The sequence below is a fragment of the Poeciliopsis prolifica genome, unplaced genomic scaffold (assembly GCF_027474105.1).
Source record: "Poeciliopsis prolifica strain line A6 unplaced genomic scaffold, Auburn_PproV2 SCAFFOLD005, whole genome shotgun sequence".
Classification (NCBI taxonomy): domain Eukaryota; kingdom Metazoa; phylum Chordata; class Actinopteri; order Cyprinodontiformes; family Poeciliidae; genus Poeciliopsis; species Poeciliopsis prolifica.
The window spans coordinates 19,129,255-19,152,893 of NW_026562380.1; the positions used below are offsets into that span (position 1 = coordinate 19,129,255).

Sequence of the window (23,639 nt, forward strand, 5' to 3'; positions counted from 1 at the left end):
TACAATCATGTGACATCTACAATCAGTTCAATTCATAGGTTTCCTCACAATCAGGATGAGAAACCTTCCTCATCGGCGTCTCCTGAATAACAATTACTGAGATGAAATTGTGTCTGTCTGAAATTGCACTCACTCTTACAACAAAGAGTGGATTGAAGATAGATGTGGAATAACAACTGAATAATAAAAAGTACTTTTCCAACAGGTAATCAAGGAAGGCAAACACTAACAAACTCATTTGTTCCTTATAGGAGGGTCTCCCTCATGCAGGAGATGCATTTTGTGTGGAGATGAACGACAGACCTATGAAATTTACCCACAGCTAAAAGACTGAAGTTGAAGACTGACATGAACTTTACGGATTCCACGATGACAAGGATGACATTTTTCACATTGGACAGAACTGACAGAGTGAGCTCTTATTATAGAGTCTCTTATAAGTGCCATCCTATAACTCATCGTTGACGTAAAAAATATGACTAAATAAAAAAAAAAAGAAATGCAGCATTTCGAACAGAGTCAGTAACAACAAAATCATTTTAGAATTATAAGAAAATAATGGTTATTTAAAATCAGATTTGAAATTTTGAACAAGAATAATTTTAGCCTTGAACGTGAGGGAAAAATGTGCAATTTGAAAAATGAACTTTTGGTTATGTGGTAAACAAAATCACTACAAAACTGGGAAAATCCACATTTTTAGTTAACAAATATCTGTATTTCAAAACATTAGAGTGTGACAGATGAATAAAATTACTTAGGCAAGAAAAATCAGAATCTTTCTTTAAATATTGTGAAAGAAGTAAATGAGCTACTGCTTCTGGCTGATGTTCCTGAACTAAAAATCAACCAATGTGGAAACATGTCTTACATTTCAGGGAATAAGGTTGCTCTCTTTCTGGTGCAAGGGGGTCGAGGGCCCAATGAAACCCCTGCAGCCCAGTTTCAGTCAGACTGGAGCTTTTGTTGCATCCTGCAGCTTGTCAACGTGAGTAAATGAGTGTGAAAATAACCAGGAATAACTGATTTTATTGTGGCGAGTCTTTGATGGGTTTGAAAAACGTTACAATAAGTTTAACGTCACTTCATAGTTAATAGATGTAGTCATTTATTTTTCTTATTTTCAAACAACGTAGAAATGGCATATGTTTTGTTCATAATCAAAATATGGACAAGTCTAAGGAAACTTACAGACTGGTCGTCTATTTGCATAGATTTCAGTCCTCAAGTCATCTTTGATTAGACAGAAAATCTTTAAAAAAAAAAAAAAGAAAGAAAGAAAAGTACTGCCATGCATGTGGTGTAAATAGATGAATCTTTTACATTGCTTTAAACAATGAGCCTCCCAAAACCTGAGAGTTGGAGGGAGCCGGATGTGCCGACCTCTGCACAATCGAAACCCGATTCTTCCTCATGGACAGACGCTCCAGAGTACCACCTAGAAGGCATCTGCAAAATATAATGTGGCTTTGTATTCTTCTTGCTTCTTCTTTGCTGAGTAGGCGTCCAACTCGTGCCGGAGCCAGACTTTAACTCCCAGCAGCTTTAGCCAGTATCTTCACTTGTATTCCATTTTATTCTTGGGTTGAAACACACTAAAACACTTTCACCTTTGCCACCCAGACCCCATCTTTCTCCTGGACGGTGCGGTGGTTGTGCGTCCTGTGGTGTTTATGCAAATCTTTTAAACGGGCGAGCACGGCACCGTCAGGGCATCTGGAAATGCCATGAGAGGATGAACTCGGCTCATCGAAAATGCTCTTCCTGACACCTCGGCTGAATTTGTGTCATTTGTCTGTGATGTTTGGCACGGAGGCTGAGTCCGATGAAGTCCGGCGTCGTGGCTCAACCTATCAGGGGCTGAGGAAAAATGCTCATCTGGACATTTCCAAGCTGTTAAAGTCTCAGTGTTGTTCCAAATCGAAAAAGTGGGAAAAAAAATATTCCGTAAGGAAGCAGCTGAGTCATTATTCTGGAATTTCACAAATATACGTAAATAATTTAAATTAATCTCACTTAATATTAGACAGTGAGGGGGAAAAATGTCTTTTTTCATCATGTATGTAAATATTACACTATTGTATTTTCACTGTCCTACAGTGATTTGGTTGAAGCTTATACTGCACCTCCAAACTCTTCTAAGACTGTTGTAAACTAGACTTTACACAGGAAAGATCTGGCAGATTCTTAGTTGGAATTCAGCCTTCGTTTTGGTTATTATGTTCCTTTTTATAGACGAAGGACATCAGAGACAGCTCTTTATCTGTTTCCAATGGAGGCCGGACTCCACGGTGGGATTTCAGGCATTGCTCCATTTTATTCGATATGTGTCTTCAAATGTGTTTTTTTTTTTTAACAAGAGAGAGAGACAGAGAGAGAGATGTTCATTCTGGAAACACCAGATCCTTCCTCATTTTCTCTGAGATTTGACTCAATTGAAACTACTTCTTTTGTGTTTAATGTCAGCACAGACTAAAACTACGCCAACGCTGCTACGATTCCATCTCAGACTTGCATAAAATGTTCTCATGTAGGCTGCAAACAATCACTTCTGTTCTGTCATAAATGAAGCTTCAGCCTTAATTAATCCTTTAGTATCACCCACATTTCATAGCTTTTTTTTTTTTTTTTTTAGCAAAGAATTCAGCTGAAAATCCTGTTGGAACAAATGCTTTTCAGGGTCTTTTCCCATTTTCTCATTTAATTATTCAATAAGATAAGCAATTTTTGAGAGGGAAGAATAGTGAAGAGATTGTAGGGGGTTTTTTTTTTCCTCTTTCAGGCCCAAAATACGACATCTGAAAAATTCCAGTGTTTTTGTTGCATTGTGGTGCTTTAAGGTGCTGGACTGGCAGGGAAGAAGAGGATCTTTCGTCACTAGAGCTTGTTGCCATGTTGTTCCTCAGATTCTCTGCAGAACCCAAACCCTTTCCAAACAGATAATAATGACAGGACTGGGTGTGCACTTTCACAGTCCCCTCACAAGACCTGAGCCCGACGGGACCATGTGACGGGAGGAAATGTGTTGGTGGTCTGCAGCACTGGCAGCCTTCATGCATACACACATGGATACACACATTCAGGATCCTAACCCCCTTCCCCCAACATCCTGCTAATTGGGGTAAAAAAAAAAAAAGAAAAAGAAAATAGGTGGGGGTAGAGAGTGTGATGGTGACATCTCTTCTTCTTCTTCTTTTTTTTTTTTTTTTTTTACATAAAAAACCCCCAAATGTTCCAAACATATAAAAAGAGCCTCCATATCCTCTGTTACTTGACCATCCCCTGTGTCTAAGATTCATTTGTGAAAAGACACTAATCCGAAACTTTTATTGTATATTATCTCCTCAATCCAATTTGTGTCCCGGTTTCGTGCTATTCTGTGCTGCAGTAAATTCTTTTCAGCGTTGCAGAGTTAGAGTCCAGCCGTTCCCACTGCAGACAGAAAGGAGACAAACAACTGCATGCTCTCTCCGTCAGATGCAGGTCCAGGTCACCTGTCCGCTAAAACATGGCCTCTCTTACAACATTTTATTACACTGCTATGATCACAAATAGTTGGTAAATGATGATACATTTCAATGCAGGCACTGAGGAGCCTTTTACAACTTTGATCATTTAACGATGCGTCACCTGAACTAATAATCATGTTCTCTCCGTGTCGTCCTAAAGGAAACGGAAACTCCTGAAGGTGAGCTTGAGAGACACAACCGGAACCTAATTATGCTTTTTTTTTTTTCTATCTTGAGCGTTCAGCTGATCGATTGATGACAGTGAAGATCCTTGAAAGCTGAATTTACAATTCAGTTTAAAAGTCTCCGTTTCTCAATGAGCATGTGTCCAACAAAAATAAACATATTTTTACAACTCACTTTCAGTGCTCACAAATTCTGTCCAATCACAAGTAGACTGAGTGGAAGTAAAATCCATGGATTTATTGTATGTGTGGGTGAGATTAATGCTGTTTGGTCATTTTATCTGCATAACGTTTCTGCTTCAACTAATGAAAAGACTGTGAGCGTTTGTTTGTTTGGGGGGGAGGGAATGAAATTAGGAGCAGGAGGTTCACAACAAATCAGCTGCTTCTCTTGATTCTTTTTGGGGATTTATTGCAATGATGAGGAATAAGAAATAAACATCATGGACCGTTCTTTATTCAAATGGAGATACTGGTTGTCAGGACATCGGGGGTGGGGAGGAACTACGGCGATTGGAAGGATTTAAAAAAGAGAAACGCCAAAAATTCCACTCAAATTGTCGCCTTGGCTTTTGCATTTTGGGAGATTTAAAATTAAAACCCTCACTGTTTTTGACAATTGGCCAATTTGCGCAGGTCTACGAGTGAGGAGACAAAGGCAGCGCTCGGCTGCACCTGCCCCATGTATGGAGGCCGTGGTGGTGTTTGTGTGTGGTGACTGTGGAGGTGGAGGAGGGAAGGATGGGTGTGTGGGTGTGTGTGTGTGTGTGTGTGGTGGGGGGGAGGCTGCAAAGCAATCTTTCTTACAAATCATTTGTAGAAATTCCAACTATTTCCTAATTCCAGTCTCTAATGGGAGTTTCTGCAGCCTTTCCCTCGCGAGAATCGTTTAATCTTTTGAACGCATGGCTGTTAAAAGTATTCCGGCGCCTCTGTGTCTGTTTGTGTTGTGACACTTTTTCCACCAATGTCTAAAGAAGTAAGAGTAATAATAATTTCTCTTCCAAAAGCCTCTTTAAATGTTCTAATGACTGTCACGTCTTGGTTCCTGGTACTTCGCGTTTTGCCTTTGACTCGTTGAATGGTGGTCTGTCTAATCTGACGACCTTTGACTCTCGGCCCCCCGAGCCTTTCGTCACTCACTCACTCACCGTTTCCTGATAGCAGCAATCACATCAGCACACCACGCTAAGAGCTTCGTCACGACGCTGCTTTATACGAGGTAAAAACAGTCATGAAATGCATCATAACATCATTGGCAGCGACACGTATGAAAGAAAAGACACTTTGTAGCCATTTACATTTCATATAGGCACATTTGTAAAACACGTTTCACAAATTTTAAGATATTTCACAACAACAGCACCGATAACCTTTAGATTGATTCATCAACCGCACTAAGACATTCATCCATACGTCACTTTCCCAACTATACAAATCGTCAATTAATTACAGATGTCAATATTTTTACAATAAAATAACAACTTTATGGTACAATTCTCAATCGGTGATTTTACACAACAGCAGTAGCATTCCTTCCCTTGTCTGAACTACAACTTTATTGTTTTTTTTGTTTGTTTTTTATCTTTTTTTTTCTTTTCAAATCAGGAGATGGAGAACCTTTGACTGCTTACGTTTCCTCCTCTTTGCTCCTCTCTGCACAGAACACACACCTGCATCAAACCCAGGGACACAGTGGGGGTAAAACAGCATTTACAAAAACAAAAGGGGGAAATGATCATCTTTTAGGTCTACTTCATTTTGGTGGCAAAAACAAAACAAAAAAAAAAAATTCAACAGTGAAGGGGACGCTGTTGGAATCTTCACAAAACAACCGAAAAATCAGTGAGCGTTCCACATGATCACATCGTCTCTAAAGCCGATGGCTTGCGAGTTTGAGACTGGCCGTGCAGCAGCTTTCACTCGGAGGCGCTTTCCTCCTCCCTCAGAAACTCCCGTTTTATTCACTCATGCCGCCGCGAACAGGTTCTAAACGCTCTGATGGGCTCACTAGATCACACAAGCTGCTGCTGCCCGGCTTTTTCTGCCCTGCGTCTTCTCGCCGCGACGTGCTGCATCGAACCAACAATTCCAGCGGATGAAACGCAGTTTAGATAGGTGCCAATTACCTTAAATATTCTACCGCCTGCCTGAGACGTTGCTGCTGTGCAGCGGCGTAAAGCGCTGGCTTTAACTGGCCTGGACCTTTTATGCTTCAGACTGGCTGTGTTAAGTCAGAATGTGTGGCATTTCTTTAACCCAAAAAAAAAATTTAAAAAAAAGATTTTTGCGTCCAACTCAGCTTGCCTTTCAGTTTCCGTACAAACATTTGAGTGAAGATTTGTGCAAAGTCCTTTCACTGACATCCGTTTTTTGTTTGACGAGCGATTGCTGTTTGTTTTCTTGGTTCCTCCTTCGCTCCTTGTACAAGGTGCCAGATGTGCAGAAATACATAAGCTTGTTAGAGCAGGCGACAATGACAAATGACAGACACTTGGTCAAACCAAACAAAGATAGGAACAGCTAATAAAACTAATGAAACGCTTCCAGAAGCAAACAGGAATCCGTACAACCGCAAAACCACAAACCATCATTCCAGAGTCTTCTTGTCCATGGATTCTTTGCCATTGGTCCGCGAGTAAGGTTCAAAGGCAGAGGAGCTCAGGTAGCGTGCAGAAAGCTCCTGCAGGTTGCCTGCCAGCGAGCCGGCCATAGAGAGGGGATTGGACGAAATGCGGGTGGCCACACCACTGAGGATGGACGGCATTGGGAAACTGAAAAAGCCGTGAGCGGACGGCGGGCTCTGCAACCCCGCCACCGTCCCTGACGAGGTGACGGCAGGCAGCGGAGGGCTGCCTCCGGCCGTCCCGGTGCTGCCTCCGCTGCTGCTTCTGCTGCTGCTGCTGCTGCTGTTGTTGGCCATGGCGATGGAGGGGGGGCGCAGGGCAGAGCCACAGTGGGGCAGGAGGCCCGGCAGGCCCGGAGGAGTCAGCAGCCGCCCCTGCTCCAGCAGTCTGAGCACGCTGCAGGTGGCGGCCGTCTCCGAAACCACCGAGCGCAACTCCGAGTCCTTTCCCTGGTCCTTCTTCTGCTTTGTGCGGCGGTTCTGAAACCACACTTTTACCTGGAAGAGAACACGAAGGGAGAGCAGTCAGAAACACGCCATTGCAGATGGCAGATGGCATGTTGGTGACTTTCCAGCAAGACGCCCCAGAAGTGTTCACACTCAGGACGGCTGTACTCCGATGTCACAGTCTGAGCGTCTTCAAGGATGTAGATGTTTTACTGATCAGTGTGTTCAGTTCAACACGCTATACTTTATTTGTATTTCTCCACCATTACATTCCGCAAAGAGCCTTCAAGTTCTCACTAATGTACGTAATAATAGTTACGCACAAATGCAGGCCTTTCCAAACATCGGAGGTAAAAACAAACCAGTAGGAATTGACCTGATTCCCTCCCAGAGGTAGAAAACCTATTGTAGGAAATTAATTCAATCAAAACTTGCCTAGAGATGTCCTTTCACATGCTAACCACCTCTTAATTTGATCAGCCAGAAATACAACAAAGGTTTACGCGTGGCTTGAGATCCAAACTCCCCGTCAGCCCGTGATAACACACACACACACGCACACACACACACACACACACACACACACACACACACACACACACACACACACACACACGCACACACACACACACACACACGCACACTCCCTTCTTTTCTGGGGGGAGGAGGCACATTTACAGCTTAAGCAGTTCATCCAAATGTCTGCAGTTAGAAGCTCCGACAAGGTGGCTACACTTTTTAGTATTACGTGAATGCTGAAATGTATGACATGGGGAAATTAAAATCAGTGTTTTCAGCTTAATAAGTAACGATAGCTCTTAACTGGTGATGTTCAAGAGGTCATTTTGGTCATTTTACATGTCTTTCTTAATTTTGAGTGCATTCAATTCTATGCAGCACATTTACAGCACATTCAGAAACCTGGTATTTAGGATTTGTTTTTTAAATGTTGTTATATTTAATCAGGAAAACATGTGACATGTTATATCTGTATTTATGCATTTCTGAAACACATTCAAACTTTTGCTTGAATTGGTCAAATTGAATTGGTAACTGATCAGTCAGATTTAGGTCTGTCTAAAATGTGCACAGTTCAGTGTTAAGCGTATCAGAGTGAAACAAACGCTGCATTTTAATTAATTAATATTTTGATCTGGTGCAAAAAAAAGACAAAAAAACCCCCCAAAAAAACAAGAAAATACAGGCAACTAACAACAACCACATGGCACGACAACCCCACTTATCCAATCACACTGGAATATTTTCCACTTCTCTTCAGATGTGGCTTAACTCTTCACAGGCTGTGGGGGAACCAGAGGGGAGATGTAGAAACCACTCAGAAGATGCTCAGTGGCAAAAGGAGAAAAGACACGGTGTAGCCGGTAGGTTCACGCACAGATAATTAAGTGTGTACAGGAAATGGCCGTCATTCCTCCATTATAATGGCCTCTCAGCGCCAAAGAACAAAACGCTAATTTTGCCACCTTGTTATTAAAAGGCGTCTCGTCGGGACAAGAAGCAGATGCTGAGAGAACATCCCGGCTTTGTCCTGTCTAAATTGGGAGCAAAGGTGTTTTTTTTTTTCCTTCCTTTTTGCCTTTTGTGAGCAAAAATAACCGTCTTTACTCTCCACGCTTATCTAGAATATGTCTGCTAAATGAAAAATAGGAAATGTTAAAAATAAAAAAAAGTTTGAGGAAACAGTTGAAAGTTCACCCTGCCGGGGTTGTTAATGAGGGTTGATTGTTTGCTGTCGCCTGTTGTTTTGGTAGAATAGGCTGACCTTACGCAGACCTTCTCTCAAGGTCAGGCGTCTTCAGTTCTGCTGAAACACATTAACCCCAAAGGCCAAGCCACTGATTACGGCGCTGTTAGCAGCTTTCAGCGTTCATCGCAACAAAAGAGTTTAATGAAATACAAAAATAACAAATACAAAAAAAAAACACCAAATAATTACAAATGTTTTATCACTTAAAAAAACAAAAAAAACAAACCTTGACAAAGTCGCCTACGTTGCGCAGAATCAACAGATAATAGCGGTGATGAAGTCAGTGCTCTTCACCTACAATTAATACCGAGTTAGATGCTGCTGTCGACTGAGTGCAAAGTTTTACATGACTGTAGTCTCTTTTAAAACCTTGACTTCTTTTTTTTTTTTTTGCAGCAAGAAACATTAACAACAAACTGCATAACGGCATGAACAAAATGCTCCAACCCAAAATAGACACACCTGTCAAAAATACTGTAAGAAGGTGCAAAGCTGCAAATGTAACGTAACGTATGTGCTCAGTCGAGCCACCAGAAAGAGTTTGTTTTTGTTTTTAACACAAGGACACCAGGAATCTTATCCCATTACTACCAAACTGAATTTTAAATAACCTATCTTCATAGCACAAAATAATTGCACATTACAGGAAGAGAGCTCCTGGAAGGGCAAATATAGTTTCTGTGTGCTGTTTGGTGCAAAAAGATTCTTTTTAAAAACACACAAAGGTAAATAGCTTTTGTTAGGTGTTTGGATTTTCTCTCTCTCTCCAGTTTAACATTTCAAAACAAAGAAATGCAAGTGATAAGAAAAGAACCAAAAATTAAAAAAAAAACCAAAAGCAAACAAACCTGAGTTTCAGAGAGGTTGAGCTGACGGGCCAGTTCGGTCCGCTCCCTCCCGACCACATACTGACACCTCTGAAACTCCATCTCTAAGCGGTAGAGCTGCTCTGCAGTGAAGGAGGTGCGCGTTCGCTTCGGCCGGTCCAGATCCAAACCTTTTGGCAGGATGATTTCTCGGATAGAGCCTTTAGCATCTGCAACATGGAGAAATTTGAATCAACAAAAAGAACCCAGATAATCACTGATTTCAATTATTACTATTATTATTATTAAAACTACTACTAAAACTACACTGAATATAACTGAATAAAAGGTTTAATATGACGTAATTTGAGCCAATAACTAAGTCTTTCTAAATGCAGTTTTTGAATTGCAACTCTGGAATAAAGCATATAAAAACAATAAAACTACAAAGACCTGCTGCGCTTCAGATATATGTACAAAACAAAAGCAATGAGAAAAATAATTCCTACGTAAATGTTTACATTTTTGTAAAAATACCCTTCGATACTGTGATTAATATGGGTGCCGTAAAATACTATTAGATTTTCAGTGATACTTAAAAACATTCACATTTCTTCACTTCACGTGTGCTCCATATTTATTCACCAGTTTTTATTCATGATTAATAAATAAGGCGGACGTCTGCAAAAACTAAATACAGGGAACAAAATACTTTATTGATATTTTCGCCCTAAAATTAAAGCCTTTAATGGAAAATTCAAATAAATATTAGCCTGGTTAAAACTGCTTTCTGACCCACTGACGTTATTCAAGTTAAATGAAGAACAATTTCTTGACACTGAAAATATCTAAATATAAAGTATAAGAGAATATTTTAATGCATTTTATTATTCTTCAAATATTGGTTACAGTTTATTGAGATTTATCCTGCTGGAATTGAAACACACTACATTAAAAAAAAGTGAAAATTTTTTAATTTAATTTTATTCTGTAATTTAATCAGAATAAATTACATGGGATATTTTGAGTTAAATTATATCGACTAATGATCTCGATAAGACAAAAATGTTCCAGAACCTAAATAAATATTGTTTTATCATTTAAAGAAAACTCAGCCCATAAATCTGAAATTAGTTCAAGTATTCATCTAAATACATATTGATTTTTTTTAAATTAAATTAAATGAATCACTAAAGTTTCCCCTCAATTTTCTTTTATTTTTCTTCTTTCTTTGACTAATTTCTAATTTACTTAGTTTGCAAGTCACATTACTTTATTAACAGCTTTGGTTTATTTTGGTGATGATTTCAATTTCGGCATTTTTATTTATTTATTTATTTTTACTGTACTTTGGTTTTCAAAGTGTTAAAATAACACAGTGTCTTCAATCTAAACTGAGCCGACACACAGGACTATCGACGATCTAAAGAGAGAAAACGGCAAGTGTTACCTCGGACAAGGATTCTCCGACAGTAGTCGGGATCCCCCGCGTTCCCTCTGTTCTTCTCACAGTTGTCCATGTTCCCAGAAGGTGAAAAGGAATCCTGCTGTTCTTTAAGGAAGCCTTTGGATAGGTTGCCTTGGGAATCTTTACTGTCCTTTCCCTCCTTCAGTCTGTCCTTCAGCACCATTGCTTCTGTCTCTTGGTTGTACCTAACCTCCATGCTCGGATTATCCTCCTGGACCGGAGGCTCGCCTCCTTTTGTCAGGTTCAAAAAAGAAAAAAAACACACACAAAAAAAAGGACTTCAGTGGATGCGGTACTGTGAATTGTCACTGACCAAACTCCCTTATCCAATAATCATGGACTTCTTAGTGAAACTCAACGGTAATTTAGTGCCCCCCTCTCCTCGTTACATAGACGTCGGGCTGATAGATTATCTCCAAATAATCGTAGCGATGGATGCACACTCGCTGTTTCAACTGATTACAGTAATTTTGCTGCCTCCACATTAGTGTAACCTCATGAATACACTAAACTGTTGGTGGAAACAGATCAGGTCTTGATAGAGGGTTTTGCTCGTCCCGTCCCCTCGGTTTGCCCGTTCTCAGCCCATGGAATCAAGACAAATGACTGGCCTTGTCTTGCAAACCGCACAACCTTGGACACACACAATCACCGAGGTAAAAGTCTTCCAGAGCCGATAAAAGTTCCCAGGCACTTCATTCCTCCATCTGCAGAATGCAGGCAGACATTTTCCCCGCCGACTTCCTTCCAGCACACCTGATTGTCACAGCATGTCGGCAAACTTTGATCCCGTTTTTTCTTTTTTGGCAATCAGCGGAATCGTGCAATGTGTAAATCTCACCACTATGCCATTGGAGGAACTGGTAGAGAGCCAGAAGAGTGGAACGCGAGAAAGAGATGGAGGAGGTGGGGTGGGCAGAGAGGTAGAGACAGAGAGACAGACAGAGAGAGAGAGAGAGGAGATAAGTAAAAAGGATGACTAACAAATCCTCATTGAGCAAAATGTATAAAGGCGATGGCAATCCAACCTGTTCCTCCGCCACAGCAACGCCGGATTCCCCTGAAACTGGAACTGTATCAAACTTCCTCTTTTTCTTTCCCTGCCATGTGTTCAGTGAGAGAAAACCAGCAGCATCCTGTCAATGCCTCGCCCTGCAGTGTTCCTATAAGACTGCACCCCTGCAGCCGCACTCGGCTCTTATAATCTTAACCTGCATATTTTAAAGCAAAGAATGGAGGAACAAAACTTGTCATTAGTGCTTCGGCTGTCTCCACTCCCAGCTCACATGTATACCCCTGGAATGGCCCCTGCCTCTCTCTTCCACTCACCCTCCAGCCCACAAACCACTCACCCAACCACCAACTCTTAGCTATTTTCATTGTCAGTGCAACAATAACTCTGAACACAGCAGTGGCCAGTAATCCAATAAGACCATTGATTAGGCCACAATGATTCAATTCAAAGTGGTGGACTAGTGCAAGGAACGGTCTCTTGCCCTTCTTGTCACCTTAGCTGGCAAAAAGCCCTCTTCAAGCTGCACCCCTCCTTGAGTGCCATTCATTGCTTTATGGGAAACGGAGAGGAAAAAGAGTGAAAGATGGCAATTATCTAATTGGACTATTAACAAACAAATCTGTAGTGTGGCTGCCCGGCAGCAGTCTCAAGGTGGGTTTAAGGCCTGCTGGCCTAACTTTATTCACGCTCTGTTTTGGGGGTCTGGTGCGCGGCGTGGAGCAGGGTTCTTTGTTACGGAAAGGTAAAAAGAAAGCTAAATGGGGAGCGACTGAGGTAGAAGCGAGCTCCAGGCTGGGAAAAACAATGAAGACGCACCATCTTCTCCTGTAAGTGTTTCACAACGATTTAGAAGAAGAAAAAAAGAAAAACTCTACATCCCAAAAAGTCTTACACTTTGACAGCATAAAAAACACTGTTAGTATCTATTTATATTCTATAAACTAGAATATATTCTGATGAGAACCTTTGAAAAATACAACCTTTAAGCAGTTATTAATCCTACTTGTCATTGTATTTCAGTATTAAAAATGTTTAAGTTTTTTTTCATCACACTAATGTATAGACAATTGATTGATTGATTGTCTATACCCTCGTTACTTTACCTGGGTGCTGGTGCCAATGTGCCATGGTCATTGGGTTAGAGACAGGGTACACCCAGCAGCGGTCAGCTGATATAACAGTTTAATCTTTATTGTTGTGTTTTCGTTAGCTGTAGGCAGAAAATTATTCATATTTAGCGTAAGGATTTAAAACAATGTCAGTGTGTGTGTGACTATCCCATGTCATGAGCTTCATTTAGTGAACTGAGTTGTTGAAATAAATAAACTTTTCAATAATATCCTAATATATGGAATTGATCTGGTCAGCGTTCATATGCACTCATCAGCCACTTTATTAGGTACACCTGTTCAACTCCTCATTGACGCAAATGTCAGATCAGCAAATCACATGGCAGCAACTCAATGCATTCAGGCATGTGGACATGGCCAAGACGAGCTGCTGCAGCTCAGTGGGTATCAGAATGGGGAAGAAAGGTGACTGAACTTGGCACGAGTACTGGTCCCAGACAGGCTGGTCTGAGAATTTCAGAAACTGCTGATCTGCTGGGATTTTCTAGAGTCTCTGGGGTTTACAGAGAAAAAGAAAAAATGTCCTGTGAACGGCAACAGTACCTCCAATAACCACTTGCTACAACTGAGGTATGCAGTTGTAACAAGCGCACAGCATGTCAAAAACTTGAGGCGGATGGGCTACAGCAGCAGAAGACCACACCGGCTGCCACTCCTGTCAGCTAAGAATGGGAAACTGAGGCTACAATTCACACAGGCTCACCAAACATGGACAGCAGAAGCCTGGAAAAACATTGTCTGGTCTGATGAGTCTCAATTTCTGCTGCGACATTCGGATGATAGGGTCAGAATTTTGCCTCAACAAAATAAAAACATGATTCCATCCTGCCTTGTATCAACGGTTCAGGCTGCTGGTGGTGAAATGGTATGGGAGATATTTTCCTGGCACATGTTGGTACCATTATTACCGACTGAGCATCATGTCAATGCCACAGCTTCACTGTTGGACGGCTCTTTTGATCATTACTTTGAGCCATGTGTCAGACAACTTCCCATGGGTACTTGAGGGTACAATGTAAGACATTTGAGCCGTATTTAATTATGCCTTGTATCTTCTACCCTTTACATCCAAAAATGTAGCTCGTTATAGATTTTCAATCTCAATGTGTGTTTGTGAAAGATAAATGTACAGTGGTGAGTTGTGTTCACTTTTTATTGATTTTGTCAAAACCTCCAAGAGTTGAATAAATTATGATTTTTAGGTCCGCACTTAAAAAACTGAAAGAAGAAAAAGACAGGAGAGGGAACTATATCCCAGAATTTTTTTTTAAATATATATCTGGAGATGGAAGTGTGTTACATTAATCTGACTCTTGTGTGTTAAAGCGAATGTTTATTTTAATGCAATTCTCAGTTTACAAAGCTTGAGAATAATGTTCTGTTCACACTTTTTTTTTTCATCGCGATTTATTTATTTATTGTGTTTGGTATCAAGTTCTACTGTGTTTTTACCTCAGTTCAGGTCTTGTTTTTTGTCTACTCTCCGATAATGACCTGCATCATACCTTAGGAATGCTAAGGCGAGATAGCATGGCGCATATGACAGCAGAATAACTGTTTTCCTGGAACAAGTTGTTTCTAATCCATTAGCACATTGAGCATTACGTACACAAGGTTGATTGGCAGCACTGAGACCTTCCTCCTGGCTCTAACGGGTTGTTTTTTCTTCAGATGGCAATAGTTGCTCAGAAAAGAGATAGAGGATCTGAATCTTTTCACAGATTGTCTGTCTCATAACCTATTGTGACAACATGATGGCCTTTTTAACATGTAATAACATGTTTTAAAAAAGTTACATGCTGCACCTTCAAGGGTGATGTTTTACTGAGGTTACTGTGTGACTTTGCTGATCCCTGGAAGATCCAGTGAATTAATTTGTTGCTTTTGACAAGCAAATACTTTTGATTTTTATTATGAAGTAAGCTTACACGAAGAAGTGCTATTACTGAGCTCAAAGAAATGCTAAATGGCTTGAACTTCTATAGTGCTTTGTCAAGTCCAGAGGACCCCCAAGCGCTTTACACTACATTCTGTCATTCACCCATTCACGCACACACTCACACGTTGTAGCCACAGCTGCCCTGGGGCAGTCCGACAGAAAAAACTCACAGACCTCCACAAACTAAACAATTAAAGAATTGTCCCCAAGCTTACTGGCAACTTGTATGAAGGGCTTCGTTATGATTAATGTCTCTTCGTTATGAGAAAAAAAGTGAAAACTATAACGTTCCACTTATCTGCTTCTTGTGGTCCTGACACCATTGTGTTCAAACGTACGGAGCCCCAGAGGGGACATTCCCTCGCAATGAGTTTGCATCCCCTCTTAAAATGCTTTTGCATCACCTTGAAAAAGGACTGAATTCCCACGCGATACCTTTGCGTTCCCTCACAATGCTGTGCTAGTCGGTTCATGCGGCATCTCGAACATCTAAAGTATTTGTGCTGCATTGTGATGTTTTTTGTGAGGTATCTCGTTTTTGGGATGTCTGAATTTTTGTCTCTTTTTCTTCCTTTTAGAAATGCACCACAAACTTATGCGCCAAACGCAAAAGAAAAACGGGTCAAACGTGGGCGTTCCGTCTCTTTCCATCTCACAAACAGAAACTTTCTGCAAGAAGGCAAGTGAAAAAAAAGTCTAAAACTATTTGGCATTAACTATGCTTGAGTTATTTTCACAGGGTCATAATCCAGAATCTGACCGTGTCTGTTTTATGTTCAAATGGTTTATAAAGGATCGTTTTCATGCACAGTTCCATCTCAACTTTACATAAACAAGCATGAACATGCAGTGACAGTAACGGCCTTTTTCATATCAGTTTAGAGACGAGACTTAAGAATGGATAAGCATGCTTTCGCCGAGGCTCTTCCAATCTATCAGCAATTTGAAATTGATATTTGTTATCACAGCGACTGTGTGCAAAATACCCTGTGGTGCATTTGCTAATTTATTGCAAGGCAACGCAACATTTACTACAAGGGAATGCAATGTCCATGTCTCTAATGGGCATTTGTAAAAACTAACTGGATGAGGAAAAGAAACGGTTTTAGAACGAAAGCTTATTGGGATCCAGTTATTTTTGACTACCTTTACTTTCACAGACTTTTTGCTTTTTACTCTTCAAAACACTTGAGAAAACTAACTAAAAAAAATGTATGTTTACGTTCCAATAAAATAAAAATATTAACAAAAAATATGAATGAAGAGGTTTTCAAAATGCATGTCTCAATGCGTTTCTCTACAAATATGAAATCATAGAGGCCTCCATTGCACCACTGCTGGACCGACAACGAGCCCATTCAGACAAAGAGCTCTGCAGAAGTGACATCACTTATCCAGGAACATTATCCTCACCATTACAGGCATCATGCTAACCCAAGCTTCCACGGCGGAATATAAAACGGTTGTCGTTCTTCATTACTTTTAAATTGGGCATAAGCAGTATTTTCTGAATATATTTATTGTTCCACCAAAATATTTGGATCTCCCCCTAATTCGCTCAGACACGGCTCAGCTGAATAATGGCGTGAAATTCTCGCTTATTTCTGCAGAGGAAATGATTACTTTTGTCACAAGACCCGCTGAGATTCCAACATCTTTATAATTCCGACTCCGCTGCTGTGATTGTGCCAGTCATTTAAACACAGTCGGCAATTTCAGCCACTAGCGGTCTCAAAACAATAAAAAAACATCACATTGACAAAATGCCCTGTGGTTATGGGAGTATAGTCTTCACCATCGGTTATGGATGAATATCTACCTGATGCCGCATGAGCAACAAATCCTGCTCACAGAGACTAGGTCGGATTCCTGGCACAATCAGCCGTGTTCGTCTTTTACTGCAATGAAACTTTCCCAAAATTAACTAACATATTATTAGTTCAGAAGCGACAGATTGGACCAGGAGATCTTGGATTGCGAATGAGAGCAGAAGCTCGGCTGGGCGGCGACGCGTGTTCGCGTCCTCTTTGGAATCTCCAAACTTCTTTTATGAAAACTAAGGAACGTTTAGTGCGCAATCATCCAGCATGGACTTCCATGCTATGATGGCCGACAGAACGTGCTCCATTTGTTCCTTAGAGAAAGAAATATCTTTTAAATCTGTTAGTTTTTACCCCCGTTTGCTCCAAGTTGGCTTTTAGAGGCCTTTTAAATAGAACCCAGGGCTACTAGGCACTTCCTTTTGGCAAAGCCGTTTGGGATTTTCTAATACAAGGTGGGCTGCTGTGAAGAGTGTAGGCCTTGGAAAGCCTCGGTGTGTGAATAACAACACGGTAACTCAAGATGAATGGTTTTATTCAAAGCCCTGCTTTACGTTTACAAATGTGCTGATTATGTTCCACAGTGAAAGAGCAAGCTGTTCTTGAACCCACTAAATAGAGCGCTGGATTTGCTCTGCGGTGGGTGGGAGCGGTGGGGCTGAGGGGGAGGCCGAGGTGTACACAGACAGATGAGCTCAAAATGTGTGAACGCTTTTTGTTTGTTTGTTGTTTTTTGTTTGTTTGGGTTTTTTTGTACCCAGCTTTTCTTTAGCTCAACGTCTCCGTCGCCTTAAAAATAAAATATAGCATACAGACACTAATGCTGCGGCGGAAGTAGCATTTGCCAACAAGCACAGATCCACCGAGGCACTTGAAGTTTGCACTTTAGCATGAAATTCTGAACACTTTTACCAGCTCACCTCGTAATTGGGATTAATTATTGTTTGTGTTGGTTAGCGCTGCTGATCTCAGGCCAGTGACCACTCCATTGTGATTCGGCTCTGAGGGTTCTCGGATAATCCTCTCAGCTAATGGCCAAAATAATAAGCACAAGCTGGCTGTAGCAGGGATTTAATGACGAGTGGCAGCATTTTGGTGCTGCCGTGGTGGATGGCTTCGCTGAACAGGAAGGGCCAGGGCGCACGGAAATAATTTCACTGCAACTTTTGTACAAAAGACAAAAAAAATTAACCCTGCAATCACTATTGGATATTTGGAAAAAAAATGTACAGTAGTTTTCTTTAAGAACAGAATTTAAACATCCTTTAGTGTCCCAGCAGTGGGGACATTCAGGTCTGTCCATAATGAACTGACACTCTGGACATGCTCAACATGGCTGTCTATTCAGGAGAGTATATACAAACGTGCTTTATAAAGTTTTTCATCAAAAGGAATTTTTAGGCCCAATAATTATTCACAAGACTGTGTTATTTATATTAAAGATTATTTTAATTCAACCAAGAAGTTTGCTTCTGATAGGAGATTTGACAGGTTTCTCTCAAAAGATAATAGGAATAGAAACATTTTGAAAATAAATGGCTTTTTTTGTCTGACAGTTAATCTTTGGTACTGAGCTTCTGAGTCTCTGAGCTTTTGCTCCTAGTCAAAAAGAAATATTTTGACTTTTTTTTTTTTTAATGAATACTTTAAGCCTGAATCTATCAGGCATATGAGCAATTGTAGTCTTAAATCTTAATTTAACCTTGTGATAAAGCTTGATTTATACTTGTTGTGTTTTGCAAAGCTTGCAGAAGCAGCAGTGGCAGCACCGGCTCATATTCTGAAATAATTCAACGTTCTTCTAACGCGCTAATTATGACTGAACAAAAGGCGCGAGTCAGAACCCAATCAGCATACAGTAACATGGAATAAAAGTCATTTCGGGAGAGCAGTGGTACGTCTTTATAGGTCATTTGTATTTACATCATTATGTGTAATTTAGCTTATTTTTAGACAGAAAACATCTCGGCGCTATTGTACTAATCTGCTGTTGACATAGCAGTCGGCTTAAAACCTGCAACAAGGCTTTAGTAGTAATTGATTTTTTTTTTCCTGTACATTTTCTGTGAGTAGTTTTAAATGACACTTCTTTGTCCCGCCGACAGCAGCAGTAATTGTCGCAGGTGTAATTTGAGCGGCTCCTTTGTGTCCCTGCTACAGTTTCGTCCCCGCTGGCCGCCGCGGCGCGCAACAAGACTGCGGGGGAAAGGGAACAAAAGTCATCACTGGAAAAAAAAATTCAATCAACATGTTTTTTTTTGTCTTTTTTTTTCTTTTATGCTCTACTTTTGCACCGTTAAAACCAACATGTGACAAAACACTCAGATCATTTCTTTTCTTTCTTTCTTTTTTTTTCCCCCTCCCAGGTGGAGCATCAGGGAGTGTTTGGAAACAGAGCGAGCTCGACTCCAAAGCTGCACTTCGCTCTGTTTAACATCGACTATTATTACTGCTGGGGCTTGAAGCTGTCGTGGTTAAAAAGTAGGTGATGAAGGGAATGACGTTCCTAAAGGAACCTGTGTGTCAGAAGGGCGACACACAAACAGGGTTTGACTCGCAAAATGTACAATCTGACGGGTTTTCTTGGATAGAAAAGTTTTTTTAAACAAATGTAATTAATGAGCTGGACTCAGTGTGTTGTTTTGTCAAATGATAGAAAACGTGATTGAATTTAAATGACTTTTTTTGGAAGTGCGTTGAGGTGGCGGTTTAAACTGAATTGAACCACAAAAAAAAGTGCATTTTCAATTGGTTTCAGCACGATACAGTAAAACCAGGAAATTAAAAGTCCTGCTGATGATGAAAGTTGAACTCTTCCCACTTTTGCTATTTTTGTTCCCACTTAAAAGCTGTAAGCACAGGAAGACGTTCGGTTTTGTTCCGTCCTTTCAGAAGGCGTCGTAAAAAAAAACAGACAAGCCGACGAGGGCGAGACCATCTCTGGTGATGGAGACTCAATCTGCGTGTTGATGGTGTAAAGTTATGCCAGCCTCTTCTGATAAGGCCCTCCACCCAGGGCTCCATCTGCTGGCCTCTGCCCCTTCTCCACCCTCATCCTCCCAGCTCCACCAGGCTTCTTTCATTGCTTCCTTCAACCTCCACTCCACCACCAGAGTCTTGTGGGGGGGAGACGTCTCTAATTCTCATCCTGTAACTGCACATCCACGTTTGCTGCAAAGATTCTTCATCAGCATAACTTTATAGTTTTGCCTTTGTGGGAGTCTCTTCGGGTCGCCGTTAAATGAACTGAAACTAAAATCAGATACAAGACACATTTTTGTCCTTCAGGAGCGTAGTCAAAACTACAAGTATTTTAAAATGACAGAACTGGAAAAAAGTAAAGAGCACAAACTGTTTTTATTTATTTATTTAAAATAATTAAGCTAAGTGAAAGAGAAAAAGCAATTTGAAGGGCTGGTTATTTTTTCAGAGTCGGGTTGTGTAAAGATGAGACAAAAATAGGAAACAGTAAAACTCCAGCATTAATAAAACAGTTGCAGTGTTAAAAATAACACAGCCTGGTCTGTGTCTGTAAGACGTAGAAAGTTTTGGTGCCATATAGCAGGATAATAACAGGAAATGTCTTCATTATCATTGCTGGTGAAGGGGAAAGGGCAATGACCGAGGGAACTGCAATTTAGTGTCTGTTTTTAAATCTAACCAATCCTTTCTCCTGAGTTACAAAAGATACACAATTTGAAAGGAATGTGAAAAATAACCATCGGCAGCGAACCGGACGGGATTCTGGACACAATTCTGTGGCGTCGTTTGACAGCCGTCCATCCGCTCCCACATCCTCCCTCTGGCTCCAGCACAGTTCATGTGCTCCACTCAGAAAAACATTTCCTGTGAATTTAGTCGTCATCAAGCCTGTGATTAGGTCGCACCTCGACATCAAATGACGGAACGCTATTGCGACACAAATTCTAGGTCACGACTAAATTGTGTGCAGAACAGAAGCAAAGTTCAGAGAACGACGTTCACAAAAAGGAACGCGAGACGCTGGGAGACGAAACGGGAGCTAAACGCATTTGACATGACGGGTGGGAACGGCTCCAAGCTCCCCTGAATCAGACAAGCTGAGCTGCTAGATCTCTGTGACATGATCTGAACTTCTCTACTTTGTAGCGAGCCTGAAACTGAATTTCATTCAAACATGCATGTAGATCTGATACACTGGCTTATCTGATGCCAGTGTTGCAGTTTGGCTGCAAATGGGAGATTGTTTTCAGTCAGCGTCCACTCCGGATGGAGGCAGAGCTGTGGTGGAGAAACCAGCCAAGGTCAGGATGTGGTGGCAGCGTTTTGGGGTGCAGCACGAACGGCTGCACTGGCTGCAGGATCCATCACCGCTGGCTGCAGGATCCATCACCGCTGGCGTGTCGACGCCACGCGTGACGTGGCTGCTGTTATCACAACCGTTGCACATCTGCCTTGTTCACACACATGCATGTTCATTTGACACTGTAGGGCAAAATTTCAGGAGCAGCTAAGCCAAACTACTACTGGGTCTGTAATAATAGTTGTATATTTGTGTGAAATGTGTCTGTATATTTGTGTGAAATGTGTCTGTATATTTGTGTGAAATGTGTCTGTCCGTACCTGACTGTTTCTTTTGTTCCTCTGTGTCCATTATGAGGGGTTCGGTCCTCCAGCTCCGCCTCACTTCCTTCTTCTGTTCAGGACCATTATAAATATGAAGTTGTTCATTTCCTCTTCCCTTTATGTTATTCGTTCCACTGGGAAGAGAGAAGTTTTATAATCCAGTACCATCCTTTTTATTTACATTGTTCATTTTCATTTTAGCCTTCTGCATTAATGACAAAAGTTTGAATGTTTCCACTTGAGTGATTATTACACCTTTATAACATTTTGACGATGCTAAACGCGCGGTGTGAGTTTAGCATCACCATGCTAACGTGCATGCTAATATGCATGCTAACATGCATGCTAACACAATTATTTGGAGAACTGACTCACGTGCTATGTGCTAATGCTAACATCTCCCGGTTGTCGGGTTGAAGAAACGGAGACGAACCCAGACTTGACGTCTTGTTTTTTGCATTGTGGACACGTCTCATAAACTCCTCAAAAATACCGTCAGAACTAACAAGGGGACTGAAACCTAAATTAGTTCACAAAAATGAAGCATTTACACAAATGAGAGATACGAATAAAAAACAAACGAGCCTCATTAGCCGCATTGACTCCAGAGGAATGAAACTTGAACTTCTTATAATCAGCTTGTTCAGCTGGATTGGCCCACGTGGCTCTGAGCGCGCCACCCAATTCTTTCCCCCCGGGCAACGCATGGCCCGTGGAACGAAACGAAAGTTCCCCCCACATTCGAATGCACCCCAAAAGGCAATGAGCTTCAACACAAATGTACTAAAAGACTACCTCACATTCATCACTTCACGTTTTATATTAAATAAAATGTAACTGCTACCACCTTAAACCAAACAACAACCAAAAAACAACAAAACAATTAAACCAGATGCAGTTGCCTTGACGGCAGCTGCAGTCCAATCACCACATAACACACACCAGTGTGTAACACGTTGTGAAGATGGTCATGCTTCATGCTCATGCTTGGTCCCACATCAGGTATTTAAACTTTATACCATATTTGCATATAAGAGCAAAGGAGATGCTGCGTAACATGACACACTTGAACGGAAAAACAATGTCGATTTCAAATCAACAGAAACATTTCATGTCAAAATATTCTGCTCAGCAGAAACAGGGCAAGATCGACCAAAAGGACCATCGAAAACCAGATGCTGCCGGACTGGCAGCCACGCAGCCAAACAGTTTCACAGCACTGCATTTGAATGGACATTAAACACAGTCCTTTTTTTCCTGCATGTGCTTGAAATGGAAAACTGCTTCAGGAATAAAGAAACACAGCAGTTTGTTTGCAGACATTAGAAGAGAGCAGCAGCAGATCCAGATGAATAAACGCGGCACGAGGAGAAGCCTCGTCTCTTCATCGCTCTTCAACAACGGTGAAACTTCTCCGAGCTGAGCTTTGTGGAACTTCACCCCACCATCCGTAGCCCCCCGGCGTGGAGAAACACCCGTCACACACACAGACACGACAACTCATTAGACTTAAAGAAAAAATTAGAAACCGGAGAGAGCGGCAGTCAGCCGTTACAAATGAGTCTGAATGCGATTCTGAATGGCTTCTTTTACTTTAAACCAGCACAACATTTATGTAAAAAGCACAAGCGCTCACACCTCCTCAAATATTATGTCCTAAATATAAGAAAATGATTCATTCTGATAATGTTTCTTCCAATCAAAACATCCTTTTCATCTCACTTTGGCTATAAAGAAACAAAAAAAAAATTGACCTTGGAGCTTAATCAACTTTCAGTATTTAAAAAAAAATAGTGTGTCTGTGCCAAAGTGATAAAACATTTTATGTACAATGTCTAAGTAGCTCTTGACACACATTTCTAAAGGCTCTGCAGTACTGCATGATCCCAAAAGTTTAGATGTTCTGTCTCCTCGTGAAAGCTCTCGCTCCTATGATCTAAATAACTTTGTCCTGATCTAAAAGCCACTCTGGTTATAACTGCTCTAGGATTCCTAATGAAGTATAAGCTTTGTGGGAATCTTAAATGACAGCTGAATAAACACTTTTCACACCAAACACCATTACGCCTCTAAGGTTGCTTGGTTCAAAACCTTGTTGTTGTCGTTTCTTTTAAAAGGTTGTAATCAATTTTGTTTTTTAATCATTACTTCTTTTTTTTTTTCTAGCGAATTCTGCAACAAAGGCAACCAACCAAGGTTTCACATTCCCCCAGCGGTTCTGTCACTCTTTGTTGCTAATGGATTTATGCTATAGTACCAGCTGGGTCTTGAAAACGGATTCATAACCTAGTTGGAAAAGCCACAGCTTTCTTCTGTATTGT

The 23,639-nt window shown here is 41.0% G+C and overlaps 1 protein-coding gene across 1 annotated transcript; it reads right to left on the bottom strand.

Annotated features, from left to right (window-relative positions):
- Positions 1–4,890: 4,890 nt before the first annotated feature.
- vax1 (ventral anterior homeobox 1) lies at positions 4,891–21,930 on the bottom strand. The gene is made up of 5 exons (XM_055029200.1): positions 21,694–21,930; positions 21,316–21,452; positions 10,792–11,040; positions 9,384–9,571; positions 4,891–6,818 (listed from the first exon to the last, which is right to left on the bottom strand). The coding sequence occupies exons 1-5, from the start codon at positions 21,792–21,794 to the stop codon at positions 6,285–6,287; spliced, it is 1,209 nt and encodes a 402-aa protein (XP_054885175.1). The 5' UTR covers positions 21,795–21,930; the 3' UTR covers positions 4,891–6,284.
- Positions 21,931–23,639: the final 1,709 nt, after the last annotated feature.

Excerpts from the sequence above, each read along its gene's own strand:
- vax1 (XM_055029200.1), bottom strand. The coding sequence starts at position 21,794 with ATGAGACGTGTCCACAATGCAAAAAACAAGACGTCAAGTCTGGGTTCG. Across the intron at positions 9,572-10,791 it reads TCGGAGAATCCTTGTCCGAG|ATGCTAAAGGCTCTATCCGA; the intron begins GTAACACTTGCC and ends TCCATGTTGCAG. Across the intron at positions 6,819-9,383 it reads TCAACCTCTCTGAAACTCAG|GTAAAAGTGTGGTTTCAGAA; the intron begins GTTTGTTTGCTT and ends GTTCTCTTCCAG.